General features: G+C 46.3%; 1 protein-coding gene across 2 annotated transcripts in view; it reads left to right on the top strand.

Moving 5' to 3' along the window:
• LOC133345881 (activin receptor type-2B-like) overlaps window positions 1–20,603 on the top strand; it is a 77,339-nt gene that overhangs the window by 38,918 nt on the left and 17,818 nt on the right. Inside the window, exons 2-5 of one of the 2 annotated variants that reach the window (XM_061556952.1) lie at window positions 5,115–5,322; window positions 6,192–6,304; window positions 15,120–15,259; window positions 16,878–17,021. In XM_061556952.1, the coding sequence (XP_061412936.1) occupies window positions 5,115–5,322; window positions 6,192–6,304; window positions 15,120–15,259; window positions 16,878–17,021 (605 nt within the window). Of the gene's footprint in view, window positions 1–5,114; window positions 5,323–6,191; window positions 6,305–15,119; window positions 15,275–16,877; window positions 17,022–20,603 lie in introns of both variants that reach the window. The other variant, XM_061556951.1, reaches the window with a different exon arrangement.

Below are 20,603 nucleotides of genomic sequence, written 5' to 3'. Positions count from 1 at the left end.
TAGCGCACACTGGGACAGTTCTCTTTGTGAGAAATATTTGGGGTGAAATGCAACAAGCATGCTCTGAAGGAGGGCCAGTGCCCAATACATTGGTGTCTATATTTTTAGGACAAATGGCATTGTTATTGATGACGATTAAGTTTTGTGTATCATTCATGTACGCAGAGATCTGCATCACATTGTGGCCGCAACAGTTAATAAGGGTTTTGGCATCACCTGGCCGGGTGTAATGTCTCTGTGGCATGACTTCATGCTGGAGGCACAGGGGGATGAATTAATGTCAAGTTGAGCCTAGCACATGAGGAAGCAGTGGAAAGTAAGGTAACGCTTTACTGTAATAATATGGGTAATCTGTTATTAGATTACTGTAATGTAGCACTTAACGGTTGTTTACTTTTATGGTTCATTTTATTGTATGACTGCAATGTTCATTAAATGGTTAAAATAATATTCGTTTTTAAAGAGGTCCGTTATTGCCCCATCAGGATGAGTTGATGCAAGGACAGAAGTCGCTAGTGCATGTTGAGCAGTGGCAGGACAGTACTTTGATTAATGAGGTTAAATATAAATATGTTCAATATAAGTTAAGTCGACCTATGTTATTTTGGAGGAGGTAATCCGTTTATGATATTTCATGATACAAATTAAGAGATTTTGTTGAAACCTCCAGTAAACGCTTATCAGAGAGTGCTTGTAACCCAGTAATGTGCACAAGAATTGGGCACACACACATTCACAAAGACACGGACAAAGATCCCCTTCATAGCCTTTAACAAAATGTTGGGGAAAGTGCTGTTAGCGAGCAACGATGAAATCTGGCAGGATGCAAAAGGTGGTGGGTGGCCAAAACCACGCCTGACCACCTTTGTCTCCCAAGTGGTGATATTTACACGCCATACCAGGCTACTAATTTATGGCTGAGTCAACCTAGGGGAGGCCCAGGACAGGTTCAAATATTCATCAGTGATATTGGTCTTGAGCGGGAATCAAACTCGGGTAGTACACTAACCACCACTATTATTCCCCACACACACATACCCGCACGTTAACAAGCCTGGTGATTATCACCGTGCATTCCAAGTTGCACACGTGCACTTACAAAGACATTCCAGACATGAGCACCAACTGTGCATTAGCACCCTATTAACAAATGGTTTATTTAGTATCTGATTTTCTCCCAATTTCATTCAACTGGGAGAAAAGCATGTAATTAGATGAAGATATTTTCATTCGGCCCTTGAAATGGGGACGCCTTGGAAGTTGGCATCGCAGAACTGCTTCAGAAGTTCTTTCAGTAGCTTCTTGCTCACGATAGTACACATTTTAAAAACTGATTTTACAAAGGTAGTCTGCCCCAAGAAATTCATTTTTTTATTGCAACCACACATTGCAAATGTCTAAAGCGATTCTAATATGTATGGAGTGTAATATTTTAGATATTTATCTATTGTTTCATAACATATGGATTCATCTTCTTGGTTCTTTCGGTAAAGTCACGTAGAAGGGAAATAATAAATAATAAAAATAAAACCTAATAAAATAATTCTCACGACGTTTCGGCCACAACGCAAGCAGCCGTCCTGTTCTTCACCTGAGGACGGCTGCTTGCGTTGTGGCCGAAACGTCGTGAGAATTATTTTATTATGTTTTATTTTTATTATTTTATTATTTCCCTTCTACGTGAATTTACCGAAAGAACCAAGAAGATGAATCCCTGCAGTCACGAAAGCTTTAAATCAAAACATATGGATTATTTATGGAATGTGTTGAGGCTTTGTTTGACACGTGCGTGAAACTGCCATCATCATCTTAGCTTGGATGAAAAAGTTATTTTATTGTGAGTACATATGACACTGTGCTACTCACAAGCGTTTATCCATTAATAACAATGGGGGACAAATGTCAGTATTTTCATCTGAGTTACAGTCCTAAGTAGTTGATATTTGTTGATATATTATACCCAAAAAAAAATCCACTTCATGATTTATACAAATTATTGCCCAAAATGTTTCAATTGTCAGGAAAAGTACCGTCTAAATTCTTGGAAATGTGCCTCCGTGCTAAATCAAGTGAAAACCTACATTTTAATTGGATGACTTTATTTTCGCAGTTTTATTGGTGACCGGGTTAAACCCATCAATGCGATTTAATAATGAACGGCTGAGACCCAGATTAAAACTCAGCAGTGCCAGCTTAGTGCTCTGATTTGGCACTATCCCCCTGAGCCACCCATCCACTTCCAAGCAACGTACTCACTCAGCGCTTGCTTGATGATTTCTGATGATGGTGCCTGTTTTCATTTTAGCTTGCAGCATTTGCCCTGAACTACTATTGATTTCCTGCTGTGCCATACTGGATGCTTTGCTCGAACAAAAAAAAAGTATTACATTAAACACGTTATTCTGTTTTCAGACTAGGTGTATTTATTTTTAATGTGCGTGACTTGTCGAGATGTAAGCATAATGCAAAATTAAGAGTTGATATGCTGACTCTGGGTCAATTTGGCTCCATCATCATCACCCTCATCAGCAGCTTTCTCTGGCATTGGTAAAGTCAGCACCACCTGGTGAGACAGCGATTCTAGGGATAGACTGATCCTTGCCAAAATAATGTGGAATGTATGTTGTGTGTTTTCTGTTTTGTTATTTTAAGCGAAGGTGCGAGACCGTGTAATTTGAGTGAATATTGTCATGTAAATTAGGAATCGTGACATATGCCTAATGCAAAGGTCGTAGTTCTTACACCATCAATTCCATCTTCCACATCCACAGTTCATCTCACAATCCCACACAAAGACAGAGATCCCCAGCATAGCCTTAACAAACCGCACCAGGTCCTAATTTCAGGCCGAATTGACCTAGAGGAGGACCAGGACTGGTTCAGATAATCCTCACTGGTGTTGCCTGTGAGTGGGAATCGAATCCGTATCGCTGGCTTCATAGCCCGGTGCGCTAACCGCTGCACTACCGTTGCTCACACACACATCTGCTATTCCGCCAGGCCCACGTGTTTTTCTGAAGAGCACACGCAGCTCTTTGCGTTGTCGTGATCCGAGGGCCACTCGGTTGCATTCCTCCGCACGTTTCTGTTGAGTGCATGCGCGCGCGCGTGTGTGTACAGGGGGAGCGCACCGATAATCAGAGGAGCGTCTGAAAATGATCACTGCAGCCCTCGTATTGACGCGCGGCGCGATGAATAATTGAAGCGGAGTACTTTGTACTCTACTGGGAACTCGGCGTTGGCCTCTGGTTGTTTTGCAACAAACTGGTGAGATGGGGAGCAGCGATGGCTCATTGTGCTGCGCTCGGATGTTCTCATCGATTTCATACAACATTAAATAAGAGCAGGCTGCACGTGCCCTCTAATGAAACGGCTGCATCTCCAGTGTGGTGCAGTGCGAGTCGCCGGCGTTTATTATCCGTTGTTACTGACGCCGACGGCGCGAACGTGGGTGATCGAAGTAAAATTAACAGAAAAAGGTTACGTGTTTGCACCACTGTGGTGCGGTATAGCACACGCATGTGTGTTGATCAAATGGGATTCTAGTCGGCGTTTGGTACCAAGTTCAGCACTTAATAGCGTGTGCACGTGCTACTGAAACTGGAATCCAGTCAGTGGCAAGTGACAGGAGGCACATTTGTTGTGAATGCCACTCCAAGTCCGAGTGCCGGAACGGATATAAGAAGTTCGCCCTTCTCTCAAAGTCTCCATTTTGCCGTCTCCCTGGGCAGCCTCTCCCGAGCAAGTACAACACCGCTAAAGTTACCCATCGCACATTTCCAGGCCATGAATAAGTGATGGTGTGTGCCACGAAACACAATGTCTCTGCCATCCTCTCAATTATGCTGAAGGTACTGGGAGGAAGGGACGACCTGCTCTGAGAATGGCAGTGTGCATCGGTAGGCACGGTGAAAGTGACTCCGTCAACACCACGCGCGGCAAAACCTTCGACGCTCAGAAGCCGTTCTCACACGAAAAACACAACAACCATCTCTTAAATGTTTAATTCGACACGAGTGCTATTTTAAAATGAGATAACGGGCTTCAGTTTACTGCCATGCTCAAGCTCGGTGTGAACATGCAGATCATATTTGTTGGTGATCGGAACATATTTTCCAAAGTCGACGGATTTCCAATGCGACAGGCGGGGACTTCGTGTTTGGTACGGTGGGGGACGTGAACTAAAAATCTAATTATAAAATGACACGACTGAGCGGGAACCTTGTTGGAAAGACATTGATGGGTTGAGCATTCGTTTGGGCTGATTGTGCTATTTCCATATTAATATGAAGCGGATGGACCCTGTGGCTGACTCAAATCAACAGATTGTGAATTCAAATCCCAATTAAGTATCGACTTATGCTCTTATCCCTCGGCTTGAGCAGGGAAACGCTCGAACTTTTTGTTTACTTTTGACACTGATTGTCACGTAGACCGATTTACCTCTCGTCACCGTCATCATTCACCAATAGAGTCACCAGCAACTCTCGTGGGTGACAACGATGTGCGATATACACATGGACTTGTTGATGGGCCAGTCAACAACGACAGCGATATGCCACAACGCCACGCACCTCGCCATGCACTCCTTCCGTTATGAAGGGACACCACAGACAGTGACATTGATATGTGTGCACCAGTCGTGGTCTGTTGAGACCTGTGATTGCTGAACTTGGTAGCTCTTAGAGATCATCTAAAATAAGGTGGCAGGGCAAGGCCCTTTAGTTGTTATGGTGTTTCTCTGGCTCTGGAAATATATTTCAAGTCATATCAGGAATGATGGCAAAGTTAAATAAATAAAATGAGTCAACTTATTTTTTGCTTGTATTATCAGGTCAATTAGTTTTTCAGTGATGACATCACTCACATCCTACATATGTGTTCTGTGACATCACCACCGCGCGCCAGCAAGCCAGGCAGGCAGGCCACCAGCCAGCCAACCAGCCAGCAAAATAAAATAAAATAAATTGTATGAAGTGCCCTATGCAGCTCTGCATGAGGAGCACGCTGTACAGTATAACAATCGAGATCCTCTTGCGCTGCATCGTACACCGCCGTCCACCTTCAACTCTTCTACCTTTCCCCATCGTCCCCCGTCTGTTGCCCCACTGCAGGGCCGTGTGGCAGCGTGGCGGAGACGCGGCAGTGCGTTTACTACAACGGCTCGCTGGGCTGGGACGGGGAGGCGGCCGTGGCCTCAGAGCTATGTGATGGCGAGCGGGACAAGCGCCAGCACTGCTACGCCACCTGGCGCAACTCCTCCGGCACCGTGCGGCTGGAGCGCCGCGGCTGTTGGCTCGACGACTTCAACTGCTACGACCGGTGACTGCCCCCCTCCCTTCTCCCCCACCCCCATGCGACCCACTCTCTCTATCGCCCCGTCACCTCGTCATGTTAACACTTTACCGCTTCGATGACGTACGCGTACATCATCAGTTTTTCTTTCAATTCCGTTCTGTTGACGTACGAAAATAAAATAACTTTGGCACAGTTTGGCGCCAGCTGTCATAGAGTGTGGTCGTGTCGCTACCGTTCCCTGCTGTGAGTAAAATGTCTTTTAAATACAACGTCGCTATGCCTCTCAAAAACTCCCGCTGAACCGCTTGCGCGTTCCGTGATTCAGCAGTGAACGGGACCCACCCAGTAACTTGCAGTTGTCTCGGAGCGGGAAAATGGTTAATTGAAATTCGCGCTCGCTATGTCATGTGGAACGTGTTTAGCAATCGGCATTCCCTGCACCCTCCCCCTGGGGGTTGCAAGTTAAGAGCCAAGTGTGTTGCGACTCACAACAGGTGTGGTTGGCAATATAAGCCAAGGGTAGCAATTCCACATTCCCGCTACGTACGGTGTGAAAAAAGTTCAACACACGGAAAACACATACAGGAACCGTTACTGTTGAAAGTTTCACAAAGCGAAAAAGCATTTGTGTTTATCCGGAATGAAACGATGCGAGTGTTGGTAAGCGCTCTGTGCTGAGAGATCCCGGCAATCTGGGTTCAATTCCCAGCCGTGCACATCCGCAGTGGCGGTGTGGTGTTTGAAACTGTCCTAAGTAATTGGCGCGATTTCTGCGGAGAACCACCAGGGAGGCAGATATGTCTGGGCATGATAGTGGCCACAACTACACCCTCGTGTGCCCGCGGCTCAGCGAGGCACCGCCGTCTTGTGTGTGGGCGTGCGCGTGTCCCTAGGACGGAGTGTGTGGAGACCACCGAAAACCCGATGGTGTTTTTCTGTTGCTGCAACGGAGATTTCTGCAATGGAAACTTCAAGTACCAGCCCTCGTTTCAGCTCCCCATTGAAGGTAATGCCATGCGTGCGATAACTTCACGATGCCAAAGCCCAACGTTTACGTTTCGGAATAGAGGTTTCTCTCCTCTTGCGTAATAGGTTCCTCAAATGTTTGTCGAGCAAAGGGTCAATTTATCTTTGCGTGTGGTTACAATGTAGCCATTGTAATTGCTGAACACGTCTATTTATTTATTGAGCTCCCTGAAGCGACTTTAACACCGAAGTCTCCTGCGAACACCGAAGTTCGCAGTTCGAATCGGGCAGGCCACTGCGGTGCGTATGAGCTGTAAAAAGACACGCCATCTGCTTCACGGTGGACGTTAAAGATCCATGTGACGTCGTTCCAAATAAGTAGGCCACTGTGTGCTGGATTCATGGTCCAAATCTGCCGAATTTGACAAATGGCCTTTCAAATTACTCAGTCAGGTTTGCACACGGCAACATCGCTTCGTGAAACGCAGCACCTTCCTTCGTGATAGCATTGCACGATAAGAACAATCTCACCATTACCAAATTTACTAAGTTATTATTGTTACAGCTGTCTCGAAAGCACATTGTGGGTGTGCAATGGAGTAAGTGGCCCCCTTCAGTTGAAATGTGAAATTTGTAATGCTGACACGGGGCCCCCCTAGGGAGATGAGCATTATCCATTGCTCTTTGTAGTGTGGAGACACTGACATTTGATGCGTGGCGATGTATTCATAGTCGTAGTCATCGCTCTCCAGGCTTTTTACAATGTGCTCGTGCCGTCGAACCCCACTTGCGAGTTGGACACCATTGATCCGACGGAGTTACACCGTGCCACACGCTGTGCAATACAACCGCCGCTGTCCCCCCTCGCTGTCACGCGTGCGTGCTTTACAGCAAATGTTACTGGAGAGTAAAATTTGCACGGGAGGGGCGCGGAAGGACCCCCGTTCAATTCGAATCGAGCCAGCGCGCATGCCATTTAGAGCATAAGTGGCGATCGCTTTCTCCGAATTTTGCGTACAAGCAACGAAACCCCCCGAGCCGAACGTTGTTGAAATGTTCACGTCGAATGTGCCAGCCCTGTTGTTGAATGCGTTTTGAAACTGTTTCAGATGTACTTGTCAGTCGTTGCACTTTTTTTCCCCCAGTAACTTTGCCCAAAATACAAGAAGAATTTTTTTACAGAGAGCATTATATTGATGTGTACAATACACGGTTGCAGTTCATCGGTTTCAGAAGTATTCATGTTAGACGTTTGGAAGGTTTAGTATCGTATTGCTTCGTGGATCATCGTCCCAGTTGTATTGCTGCTGTGTTTCACATGTTCGACAGGTTGACGCTGTGGTAAGAGCACTTGACTCATGGTTGGAAAGGTCCAGGAGTTGTAGTCCCCCAAGGCATCGACTTTACTCCATCGTTTTTCAGGGGTCGATGAATTAAATAACACTCTGTGGGCAAATAAATCACGGTTGCCATCGTCGTCATCATGAACAAACTTACGCCCACCATTGGAATGTGGAATTTCCACAACTGGCTATGAAAATGAGCAGAAATTGTTGCTCCATTTGCATGAAACGTATCGCGTGAAGTTCTCGTGATTTGATTGTGAATGCTCAACTGTAATTTTCAGGGCGTGGGGGTGTCCTTTCCAGTTCACAAAAAAAAAAACTGAAGCACGACTCTTTTTCCCTTGGGTAGAATGGGGTGCCACGGCGGCGAGATGTTAACTACCTCGCCTGGTATACCGGAGGTCATGGGTTTGATCCTGATGCTTGTGCATGTGGAGTGTGCATGTTCTCCCCGTGCTTGAGTGGATTTTCCTGGGGGACCTCTTGTTTTTTTTCCCACCATATTTATAATCATGCGTTTAGATCAGGGGTCCCCAACCCTCGGGCCGCGGACCGGTACCGGTCTGTGGCCTGTTAGGAACCGGGCCGCACAGCAAGAGGTGAGCGGCGAGCCCGTGCGTGGCCCGCCCATTATTTTATTATTTACCACTTCCGTCCGCACCTTTTCCCGCACTGCGCACTTGGCTCAGTCACAGTGTTGGTAAGCCCACGAGCTAACCCCTAGTAGCCAGAATTAGTAAAAAAACAAACGTCGCTGGAGAGCTTCTTTGAAAAGGGGGAAAGACCCAATGATGACCCCCCCCCCGCCCAGTCCGTGAAAAAATTGTCTTCCACGAAACCGGTCCCTGGTGCCAAAAAGGTTGGGGACCGCTGGTTTAGAGTATTTGGCTGTTATAAATTTCCACACGATGACAAACCACTTAGTTGAGCTATAATTTATGGCCAGATCGCTTCTGAAAAATAGCTTTATCGCTAAATGGGCCTTACCTGGCAAAATAAAAATTGTTTAGTTTTAGTTTAGCATATACAAATCCTGGGCAACTCTGTGACCCCGAGCTCCCACAAATCCATTACGGGAAATAATTGATGGCATTAATAGACCTCTGCCAAGCTGAACGTATCTAAGCACATCCACAGTAACCAGTGCTGTGTGAATATACAATTTGTGAAATAAGGTTACTGTTTTGTTCTTCACTAAATTATCCATACTGAAGGGTTATTGAGCATTCAACTCTAAGTCGTTTCCTTATTTAATGTAGCACGGGACATTTGTCGTATTCATTGAGGCAGAAGTGTTCGTGAGGTCCTTGTGAGAGGCTGGTGATGCTGGCCACCGGCCCTTCCCTGTCCGAATCATGCGCCGGGCTGCACAGTGACCTCTTTGTTTGTTTTCGCTCTCTGACTCATGCATGTGTCATTAATAGCGCCTTCTTCTTGGTTCTTTCGGTAAAGTCACGTAGAAGGGAAGTAATAAGTTATTATGTTTTATTTTTATTATTTTATTACTTCCCTTCTACGTGACTTTACCGAAAGAACCAAGAAGATGAATCCCTGCAGTCACGAAAGCTTTAAATCGAAATTTAATAGCGCCTTCTTTATCTTTGGCTTTTCCATTGGACATTGGTGACCTGTGTTTATTCCCGGTCTAGGCCATGCTTGTTTACGCGACTGCAGTTTTGCTGGGGCAAAAAGGTGGGTCGGGGGAGGATAGAGCATGCTCTGTGGGTCTTTCGGTAAAGTCACGTAGATAGAAAAATTATAATAATAATAATAATCACGACGTTTCGATCGCAACACAAGCAATCGTCTTCAGGTGAAAAAATACGGCAGTCCGCCTAAAGATATATTTTATTATATTATTTTATTTTTCTATCTACGTGACTTTACCGAAAGACCCAAAGAGTATGAATTCCTGCAGTCACGAAAAAAAGTCAGGATAATTCATAACTGATAAAATATCTGCTTCATGACATGTGAGGTTTGGAATGGATGTAGGGTTGATGAATCATGTTAAGATAATGTGTGTGCGCTTCCAACTCGCTGGGGGTAACAGTGTCTATAAGGGGTGGTACATGGAAGAGGTTCGTTAACATTTCTGAGTGAAGTTACAGTGAGGGAAAAAAGTATTTCATCCCCTGCTGATTTTGTACGTTTGCCCACTGACAAAGAAATGACCAGTCTATAAGTTTAATGGTAGGTTTATTTGAACAGTGAGAGACAGAATAACAACAAAATCCAGTGGTTGCCCTTTGGACAGACTGGTCCCTGCCACTGGACTGTGGAATTTCCAATGCGAGCGCAACGTCCGCCAACAGAGATGAATGCCACCCAACGCTTGTTTGACTACGGAGGGACCCAAGATGATGACTTGATGAAGCTGGTTGCTGTCGACGCTTGGACACGGCGCGTGCCGCATTGTAGACTCCGCAAGGAGTGACTAACCCCATATCTGCATTTGTCATCAATATGCTAAATTCCTCTGTTTATATGTAAACTCCTTTGTCAAAGCTCTCTCCTCCTCCCACCCAGCTTAAAATACGCTGCTAAGCTTAGCAGTGTTCATTAAGACGCTGTCTTTCCGACAGCTCTTTTTCTTCACCGGAGGGTGGCTGCTTGCGTTGTGGCCGAAACGGCATGAGAATTGTATTATATAAAACATTTATTATTTTATTATTTCCCTTCTACGTGACTTTACCGAAAGAACCAAGAATATGATTCCCTGCAGTCACGAAAGCTTTAAATCGAAATTGCAGACTCTTATCGTCGCATGGGTGGCAGCGGGAAACAAAATGAAGCTTGGGTTTTTTGAGGCTTTGGTAGCAGAGGGGGCCACTTCCAGGCTTGCGGTGGAACACACAGCAGCACTGCAGAACGTTATGGTCAAGAGCCGTTGTTATCAACAGTCACCGTCTCCATGCTTCTATTGTCCTGGATAAAGCCCGGTGTCCTCTTGCAAAATCGGCGATGAAGGTCTGTAGAGATGGAAGATTACTCTGGAAGCTGCTAATTTTTCTACTAAGTCCCGTTGGCAGGGTTAATACATTCACCCGAAGAAAGTTGGCGTGCATGACCTCACGTGAGCTTTTGGGCAATACTCATCTTCATCGGTTGGCCTGAGCCACTGGTGGCAATTCCATGTTCCTATGACAGGGACTATTTTCCACAAGGCAACCAAAACTGACTTCCTGCCAGGTTGTGTAGCTTTACCAGGCATCGGCAGTTTAACGAGACCGATTAATGAGGATGATTTTGGTGATGGGCTCGGTGAACCCTGGGCGGGATGTGAACTTGATGAGCTCACGATTGGGAGCCTTGCCGTTACACCATCTGTGTGCTACATCACAACCATGAAATTGTGACGATCGCACTCGTACTGTTGAGTGCTTTTGTCGTCACCATCATTATCTTTTACATCACCTTATCAGAACATCCATTTTGTGTATTTCTGCTTTAATCAGTGTGCGTAGCAGTGGTCATCGCAGCTGGAAGCGCTGCCCGCCAGTGGTGGAAATTCCACATTCCTTGGTGGTGGCCAGTCCCTCTACAAACAAAACCGATATTAGTTCCTGCAAGGTGGCACTCATTTTCTCGACAACGGAAGGTTTAATTAATTGAGTCAACCAGGTGTTTGAACTCGTGAACTTTTGACCGCAGCGCCAATTGTACGTGCGTATGTTTAACTTATTTCGCACCGTACATCGCCAGTTATGCTCATCGGAGGTGCTATTAGTTAGTGAATATGGTTAGACCCCGATTTACATTCTCCCCCCTTTTTACGTCATTTTACAAATACGTCGTCACTTGGTTAATACCGTGACCTGATGTTCCTCACCTCAAGCTACACTCACGTGGCTGACGGCATCTTCCGTGCTTTTTCGTATCTGTCACCTCGGCATTCGCCTCCACCTACCCAGTAAATCGCTTTGCTTTACGTCGTATAAGAAATGCGTCGTCGCACCTTTCAGGAGCTTTTGACACAACGATGACACTATCTATTTGGGTTCATAGCGCCCTCCTCTGGACAAAGAACCATCTCGAAGCGCCACCTGTCTGCCGAGGACCACCACGATTATCGTCCTGCGATTATTCGCACGTCCACGTGGTGCGAGTGTGTGAACACACTCCCACCACGTCCACGTGGTGCGAGTGTGTGAACACACTCCCAGAGTTCTTTTCCCATTCCCCAAAACCTCCTTTCAAATCGGACAACCGGCTGCGATCCCGTACAGATTAACACAGCAGGATGCCACACAGAAGCAGCACCTGGCAGAAACGTTTGGTGTTTTTTACTCCCCCCCCACCACCACATTCGCGTACGTTGCATTTGCAGCATCGTACGCGAATGTACATTATCAACATATCGGCTATTGAAAGGTACCGTATCGGTCACACAGTCAAAGCACGTTGGAAGTTAGGATTGGTGGATCGCGTAGACTTGTGGAACTCCCCACATACCTGCCGGGCTGCATGGGGTGTGCGAGGAGACGGCCCGTACGAAGACATGCCGCGTGATCGACACTTAACGTTAGGATCGCGCGGTACGTCCCGATTGCTTCAGAGCCCTCGTTGTAGCCTTTGTTTAATATGGAGATGAACCAAGCGCATTGAGACGCGTGAAACAGCCGAGATTGGCTGTGGGTTCTCCAGTCTTATTTGTTTAAACAAGGTGATCTCAGGACCAATGTTTACTTATCTGAGTGCCATCAGCAGGGTGGAGTGTAAATTAAAAGTGCAGTACTGAAATATCTGTCGATTGTGTTGATGTGATTTGGGAATGTCAACCGGGTCTAGAGTTTGCCTTTTTTAGTAAATCCTGGAAAATAATGGTCGAGGAGGCCCATTTAGTCATGAAATACATTTGATTTTGTTTCACTGATGAAATGGGTAGCTTTCCTCTTGAGTTCATGCATGTAAATTAACTTTGATTTGTGTGGTGTTTAGTAGTGCCAATGGAAATTACGTTATTTATTATCCAAGAAAGAATTCTGTGAGTCCCATGGTACTTTTAAAGGAGGGGTTTTTTCTCACCCTGTTCAAACAATTCCTCATAGGGTTGTTTTTTTGTTGCACAGAGGAAAACGAGAGTTACATGATTGACCATAGCACCTGGACTCTTTATGGGATGACTGCCAACCGTAAATTGAACTCAAAGCCTTCCGGCCCATGGGTGCGTGGTGCTCTGACCACTGCACCACAACCGACACTGGCTGTCAGACTGTAACCTATTGCTCGTCATAGAAATGTAGAATTGGCATCGGTTACTAAGTCGGCAGCAGTGTTGAGCCACCTTCTCGTGCTCCTTGGCGCTGGGTAAAACCGACGAGTTTCTTTAACCCTTGACATTTTATCGCTGCAGTAATTGCATAAGATTTATGTGTTTCATTGTCACAGTTATCCTCTGGTGGAGATAGCCGGGCCGTTTACGCCAGCGGTATCTCGTAAGTGTCTGGGAAGGTATATTCTAGTGCCCTTAATTCTGTGTTGATTCCACGTTAACATTAGAGGTTAACTGGGATGTAAAAAACCCTAATAATTTTCACCGTTTAATTGCCCTGTAACATCGATTTCGTAATTACATTTTATTGCGTCATTTGGTGATTAACCTAAACTGTCCGTTAAAATGAAATCCGAATACGGAAATGTATCCAGAACTACCCTCTCTATTGAATTAGCCGAGCCAAGCTACATTTTATGTTACAATTTTCTTTGCCTTCATGAGGATAAAACATTATTCCCATCACAGACTCACGAGGAATTACCACCAAAATATGAACAATGCCACCAAACTGCGGTTGAAAAATACGTGGCGGGTTTCCCCCCCCCCCCCCCCTTCATGTACAGAGGCCAAAATCTGTGAAGGAAAAAAACACATGATGAGTGACGGACACTGGGACTGCTGCAAACTAACCACAGACTTCCGCCCCCGAGTTTCAGGGAGACCCAACATGCAATGCCGTATTTATTTTGGATCAAATGGAGCCTACAAATTTCTGATCATATGTCCACTCAGTAAACATCAAACATCAAACCTGACCGAGTGAAACTAGACTCAAGCGAATATAGTGGCTCTGTTCCCGCAATCTGTTTCCATCGGCAGTCGTCGGCATGCTCCCAAGTTTGACATATTCTCCCCTTGCCCAGCACTAAGAATCGACTCAACCGAGATGTTAACAGGAGCTTGCCCTGCGGGGCGTAAACACGTGTCAGTTCTGCATCACATCCAAGCATGTGACCAACCCCACGAGAAACCTTCATTGATGTTTATTTGTGGGATTTGATGCGCAAATGTTTAACAGAACTCCTTACTAGAGTGTTAAGTTTAATAACAACACTTTTTTTTCATCACATCCAGCAGTTCAGGGGGGGGGGGGGTGGCGTTTTAATGAACCAACTTGCCTGGCTTAGGAATAGAGTCACGGCCTCTATTCCTGGACACATCATGGGAAGAGGAGTTATCACACAATTCCAGAAGAGGGGAGAGCAATCTGTAAATAAACTGTCTTGAGCGGTGTATTGTTATGAAACTGACAATAACTGGGACTTGTCATCTCCCGAGAAGACTTACAGATTTCCCAGAGCAGCTACATCATCAAACACACGACGATCATGGGAAAACTAGGAGAGATGGCAGCCCAACTGTCAAACATTGCAGCAGGGTCACCGCATGACCACTCGGCCGGCATGACGGCATGTCGAGTGGATTTTCGTGTTTTCAGATGCGTACGCTCACACCGTTTATACTGCTCAGAGCCGCAACGCATAGCCGCCCTTGAGCCTGGCGCCCCCCTCCCATCCTCAGGCCTGGCGTCCAGGCTGAGGCCAGAAGAAATGGTGCGATGTGACTTGCACTTGTGCTCAGAGTGCTCAGTGATCCACCTATTAATCTATTAGCCACTTACTTGTTAAAATGTCTCATCGTCATTCCAGGGTTGATGCAATTCACACAACTGCAGCGGTAGTTGTCCTATTATTATAGGGCGACTGCTCCCCTCAATTGGAACGTGGTATTTTAACACTACCTCATTCATGCTCAACTCAGCAGGAAGATGCTTGGGCTCCTAAGCACATTTGCTCTGTGATGCGTTTTCAGGTTGTACCTTGCATTGTTGAACATGATGTCCGACGTTTTGCTCCACATGCTGGTGGCTTCTGCAGGAACTGAACACCCATCGGAGAGCCAGACAGAACAACTGAAAAAAAAACTACTCTTTTCCCTTTTGTGTGGATAACTCCCCACCCCCGATGATCCATCTCCAACAATGTCCCATTGCCCGAAGCGTCGCCTGTTATATATTGAATCCTGTTAAGGCCACAGAGTTATCGATGGCTGTGAGTTTTCTGTTAATTGCGCTTGTGCATCCCACTGTCAGCGCAGCACCAGTAATATCACCAAATAATTGACGATATTATTATTGCAATTGCGTTGTTTCATGCTGCCGCCGCTGCTGCTGCTGTACCGTTGCGGTGAACATTACAGCACATTGCGCCTGGGCGCTTTGCTGTCTCCAGATTCCAAGAAGCCTCCGGAGCCGCCCCCGCTGGGCAACGTGCTGCTCTACAGCATGGTGCCGCTGCTGGGCGTCTCCCTGCTGCTGCTGCTCGCGTTCTGGCTCTACCGCCACCACGGGCTGCCCTACGCCCACCACGAGGTGCCCACGCAGGAGGTGGGCACGCACGGCACAACCCCCTGGGGCTTGCGCCGCGCCCACGTGCGCGCCTGGTGGGGGCAACCGATGGGCGTGTCCACCTCTCTTGAGATACAACAACAACAAACGGAGAGATAATCATGGGAAGAGGAATCTATCGCAGCAGCGTACCAGTTTTACCGACGCAGAATATCTCGCAGTTCCAGTAGAGGGAGAATACGTGTAAATGCATCGTATTGAGGAGAATATTGTTACGTAGCTGTCAAAAAACAACAACTTTTTACTGCGCCAGGAAAAGACTTGCAGATTTCCCAGGGTTATCGACCTCTAAAGAGAAACCAGGACGGATGGCAACCCGAGTAACTGAATGGGGGGGGGGGGGGGGGCTCCTCATTGCCTCTGTGCTTCCACTGCACAGGTGGTGGAATTGAATGTTGAGAATGAGAAGACCCATGTGCATTCATGCGCCCGTGTTGATGGGCTGTTGTTGCCAGGCTGGTTTTCCTTGAAAGCTGCAACTGGAATGTGTGCGTGATTATGCAGGCGTGTGCGTGCACGTGCGCGTGCTTGTGTGTGGTTGAGGGCAGCAATGTCTTCGTGGATAGTACGCTGTGTCGCGAACCCGGTGACCTGGCTTCAATTCCCTGCCACAGCTAACATAAGTGGCAATTGGTATATGAACCAGCCCTTGGCCTCCCTTAGGTCAACACAGCCTTAAACGAGTACCTGGTGCATTGTGGAAACGTCAGCGCCGGTGCTGATAAAACCAAGTGCTCGTGCGCCGTAACTGGCCTTCATAGATGCTCACTAACGGCTCAGACAGTCTGTTTACAGTTTAACACATAGGCCTTTGTGACCAATATTATCCATGATACAGGTTTGTTATGTTAAATCGCGTAAATATATAAATGTGTCGTTGAACCCGCCACCACTCGACACAGCCAATTAGTAAGGGTTGTCACGTTAACAGAATTCGTTACAGCACTAACCAGTGTGTTGGAGAGCAAAGCCATTGCGAGTGGCGGCCTTGTATTTTGTGCACTGTATTATGATCCTGGTGAGCTGAGTTTAATACTCAACCGTGCACGTCAGTGGTACTGGTCGCTCCATCCGGCAATAATAGTTTGCTCATGAGCGGTGCTTGCCCTGCCTCTAATGCTCATGAGGCTAAACAGGGGGATCTTTTGTGCGTGTGTGTGTTGATCTGTGTGGGGAACGGTAGTGCAACTGTTAGCGCACTGCGCTCCGAATCCGCCGACCAGAGTTCGATTCCCACTCACGGCTAACACAGGTAACGATTATCTGAATTGGTCCTGGGCCTCCCCCAGGTAGAACCAGCCTCAAATGAGTACCTGGTGGGATGTGTAAACATCGCCATTGCGGAGACGAAGGCGGCCGGGCTTGATGCTGGCCACAAAACACCCTCGTGCGCCGTAAACGGCCTCCCTAGGTGGTACTCGCTAACAGCACTTGCCCCAACAGTCTGTTGATGCTATGAGGAGCGGGCGGGATCATTGTCTTCTGTGTTAAATCTATGTACCGTGCGGCTAGCTGTGTATGTGGAGCCTAACCAGCGTGGCGTTCGTGTGCGTTCGTGTGCGTTCGTGTGACCTCGGGGCAGGATGTGGAGGCGGCCCCCGCCTCTCCCCTCCTGGGCCTCAAGCCTCTGCAACTGTTGGAGCTGCAGGCCCGCGGGCGATTCGGCTGCGTCTACCGTGCCCAGCTGCCCGGCCAGGAAGTGGCCGTCAAAGTTTTCCCCCCCGAGGTACGGGTGATGGCACCAATCCCACTGCTGATTGAAGCGACAGGCTCGTTTTTTTCATCTATATTTATTAACGCTTTTGCAGCGTTCAGATTTTTTTTATCAAAGAATATTTGGTCGATGTAAAAATTTTTCATCTATATTTATTAACGCTTTTGCAGCGTTCAGATTTTTTTTATCAAAGAATATTTGGTCGATCTAAAATTTGGACGTGATAAGCCACTTCGTCGGGCAATCAGTTTGTGGCTTCTGAAAAAGAGCTACGTCGCTCAGTGGGCCTCAGCTGGTAAAATAAAAAATAGTTTTAGTTTTGTTTAATATCGCGATTTAACTCAAATTATTATTGAGCGGTATGATTTTATACGTAGGCTTTCAGAGCAGTATAATTGGCTTTCAACATCGGTATGCAGGGAAGGGTTTAAATATCGCTTCGATTGGGTAGAGTTGGCAAGTATGTGTTTCTTAAGCTCGTGTTTTGTCATTCATGAGCTCACGCACATTTGTTCATGAGCTTGCACAGGACAGAACAAGTGACTATGCGCGGACTTTTGTGCTCTAATACAGACTCCCCATGCGCTTACAATGTAACGCCCATCGAGGCGGCTTCGTTGCTTTCGGTGGCAATCAAAGTGTGCTGAGTTAGCACCATGCTAACATTCTGGGTGATTGAACACATTTACTTAATTGATTGTAATGATGATCAACACTGGCCTGCTTCTTGTCAACACCTTCACATGGGGTCTCTCTGGTGTCAGATTCATCACGTTGGGCACGCTTTTATTAGAAAAAAATAAAATTGTAGTTAATTTTTTTCTTCTTCTGCCTTTCACTTTTAGATTGCAACATCTATTGTACATTTTCATTCAGTGGACAAAGAAGTGAAACACTGAAATAATTTAGCCGTCGAGCCCATGTGACCACTTGCTTGTGTGTCGAGTGAGCTGACTGCCGAGCTGTTCAGCCCATCCACGAGGACAAGATCACAATCTGGGCTTTTTTCTTTTTTGGGGTGAGCAACAAATTAATTGGCTACCATGCACTTTTTAATGCAATAGCCGATTGTTATCTGATACCGAGGTAAGCGCTGTCATCTAGAGTGCTCAGCCGTCGTTCGGAAGGTCGCAAGTTCACATGCAGGTCGGGGAGTCAGCCCAGCCCTTCAGCTCCAATGCGTCAATAGAATGGTCACACTTCGTGCTGGAGGTGACATTGGCCACCGTACGGATAGAGGCCTCGGTTAATTGCTCTGCAAATGTGCAATTTGACCATTAGCTCAGGGCTTCCTGTATCAAAGAGTCACACAGTGGGTGGGGGGAGGTTTTTTTTCATTTCTTGTTTGAGTCATGAAAATTATTCTATTGCAGTTAGATGAAATAGCTACTTGCTTTGTGGGAAAGTCACAGAGCGAAATTCCACCACCCGGTTCAGGGGCACGCGTCGCGGTGATGAGCATCATGCTTGTGCCGATTGGAGCGCGGAGACGCGTTGAGTTGTCGAGCCGTTCATTGCCTATTACAATTACTCGTGCTTGGCTGTGTCGTAGAGTTAATAAGCGGGGGGGTGTGCAATTTAAATAAATATTTGCGGTGCAAGTCAATCTAATAAAGCGAAAGAAGAACTAATATTTCCACGCGTTGCGCTCACATCATCATTCCCGCGTGTGATCTGGGCATAGATATAGCATTGTCAGCTTCGCGGTAAATCCGCGTCAGCTGTGCACGTGACTGGCAGCAGCGTTTCACTAATTGCATTCCAGCCCCGAATAAAGGAATGGGTGTAGTATAAAATAACAAATAAAAAGGGTCACGCTTAGTTATATTTCATCGCTTTTTTTCTCCCCTCTTCAGCTTGAGCTGCTAAATAAATAAATGGTCTGCCACTCTGGCAGCTGTGCCAAGGTCGTTGTGAGGAATACCGGCCTCTCCTCGTCCGAGAACCCCCTTTCGCTGCGATTCTAAACCATCCCATTTGGCTCCATTTTGACACAATTATTATAAACCAACCGCCATCGTTGTGACTTGAGCTCGGTATGAAGTTGTGAAGTACAGGAGAGGTGGCCTGATGACCCTCACAATGTGCCTTACAACGCGAAAAATACTTCGTTTTTTTTTCTGCCGTAATGTGGTCTGGGCGAGTTCTGAGGGAAAACATTTAGAAAATTTAGCATTTAATATTTGCTCTTGATTTTGCTAGATGTTTTTTAAGTAATTAAATTCATCAGTTGCTTTTCACTAATGATTTTGTTGTTCTTGTTGTGTTAAATGAGGCTATTTGGACAATTCTGAGTGTGTTGTGTTATTTGTTGCAGAGGGAAAGTGAAATGGGCAAAACAGTAAAAGTGACCACGAAATTAATAACATGAGAGAGTGTGTTTTGTAATGGTCGTCTCCCTTTATGATCGCATGATCATAAAATGGCACGAGTGGATCTGTCTGCATAATTCACTCCCGCGCTGCCACATCAAATGTAGCGTCGCCTCAAGGGCTGCTTGTTAAATTGCTGCGTGAGGTAAGGGTCCGCATTGCTCTATAGCACGAGTCACTTAGGAGGGCAATTATACGGCTGGTTATACAGCACCCACAGGCAATCCCATATAAGCATTCTATGGTTTGTCGTTAAGCGTTCAACGATCAGGATTAAGCCAACACCACTGAGACCAGGGTTCAAGCCTGGGCAGCCGCCCAACAAATAAACCAGGTCACTGGGTATGTAATATCAATGGTATTAGTCCAGTAACTGATGATTGCATGAAATGTTGTACATGAATCAGATGTTTCGGAATGTTTGGCCTTGCACCAACAATAAATACAAGACCAGAGATTGAATTGCAGCAAAGCTCTATTCAAGAGGCATGAGCGAATGTGGGATCTATGGGTCAACTAAAGCGACACTCAAAGGTAGTTCCTTGATATTGTCTTCTGGGGCCATTCCCTGACACAATGTGATGTTGCTTTGGTCACCGTGAGGATGATTCTGTAACGGCCACATTGTGCACGTTCGAGTGAGCCCCACTGGAGGTGGAATTTTGGGGAGAAATTAATTGGGGGGCAAAGTTGGCCTCAAGATGAGAAAGAAACGGCTCCACATTTGAATTATAGCAACATTTTCTGTAAGAGGAAAGAAATGATGAGCGTATTTACGGATAAGTGGGATTCTTAGTAACTGCAGGAATTAACCGTACAATTTTAGCAGCCGAGAGTATTTCGGATAAAGCCGTGCAGCTTACAATCAGCCTGTCAATGCACTGTATGCTGAAGATATAATCTTAATAAACGTCCGGACAACAGGGCACAGAGATGTAGAAGTAGACCAAATGTATTACCTCGCCTGATGTGTACAGGAGGTCGTAGGTTCGATCCCAACCCTGACGCACGTATATTTGGAGTTTGCATGTTCTCCCTTTGGTCCCGTGGATTTTTCTCCAGGTCCGGTTTTTCCCTCAACATTTCGAAACATGCATTTAGCGTATTTGGCTGCTGCTGCGTGATAAGCTACTTTATTGGGCTGTCATTTGTGGCCAGGACATTTCTGCAAAAGTGCTATATAGCGCAGTGGGCCTTACCTGGTTAAGTAGATAGTTAAGGT

This window comes from Lethenteron reissneri, chromosome 23 (genome assembly GCF_015708825.2).
Source record: "Lethenteron reissneri isolate LAM-NWPU_2019-01 chromosome 23, ASM1570882v1, whole genome shotgun sequence".
NCBI classification, from domain to species: Eukaryota; Metazoa; Chordata; class Hyperoartia; order Petromyzontiformes; family Petromyzontidae; genus Lethenteron; species Lethenteron reissneri.
Note: the sequence above shows the minus strand (reverse complement) of the source record. Positions and strands in the feature narration are given on the sequence as shown.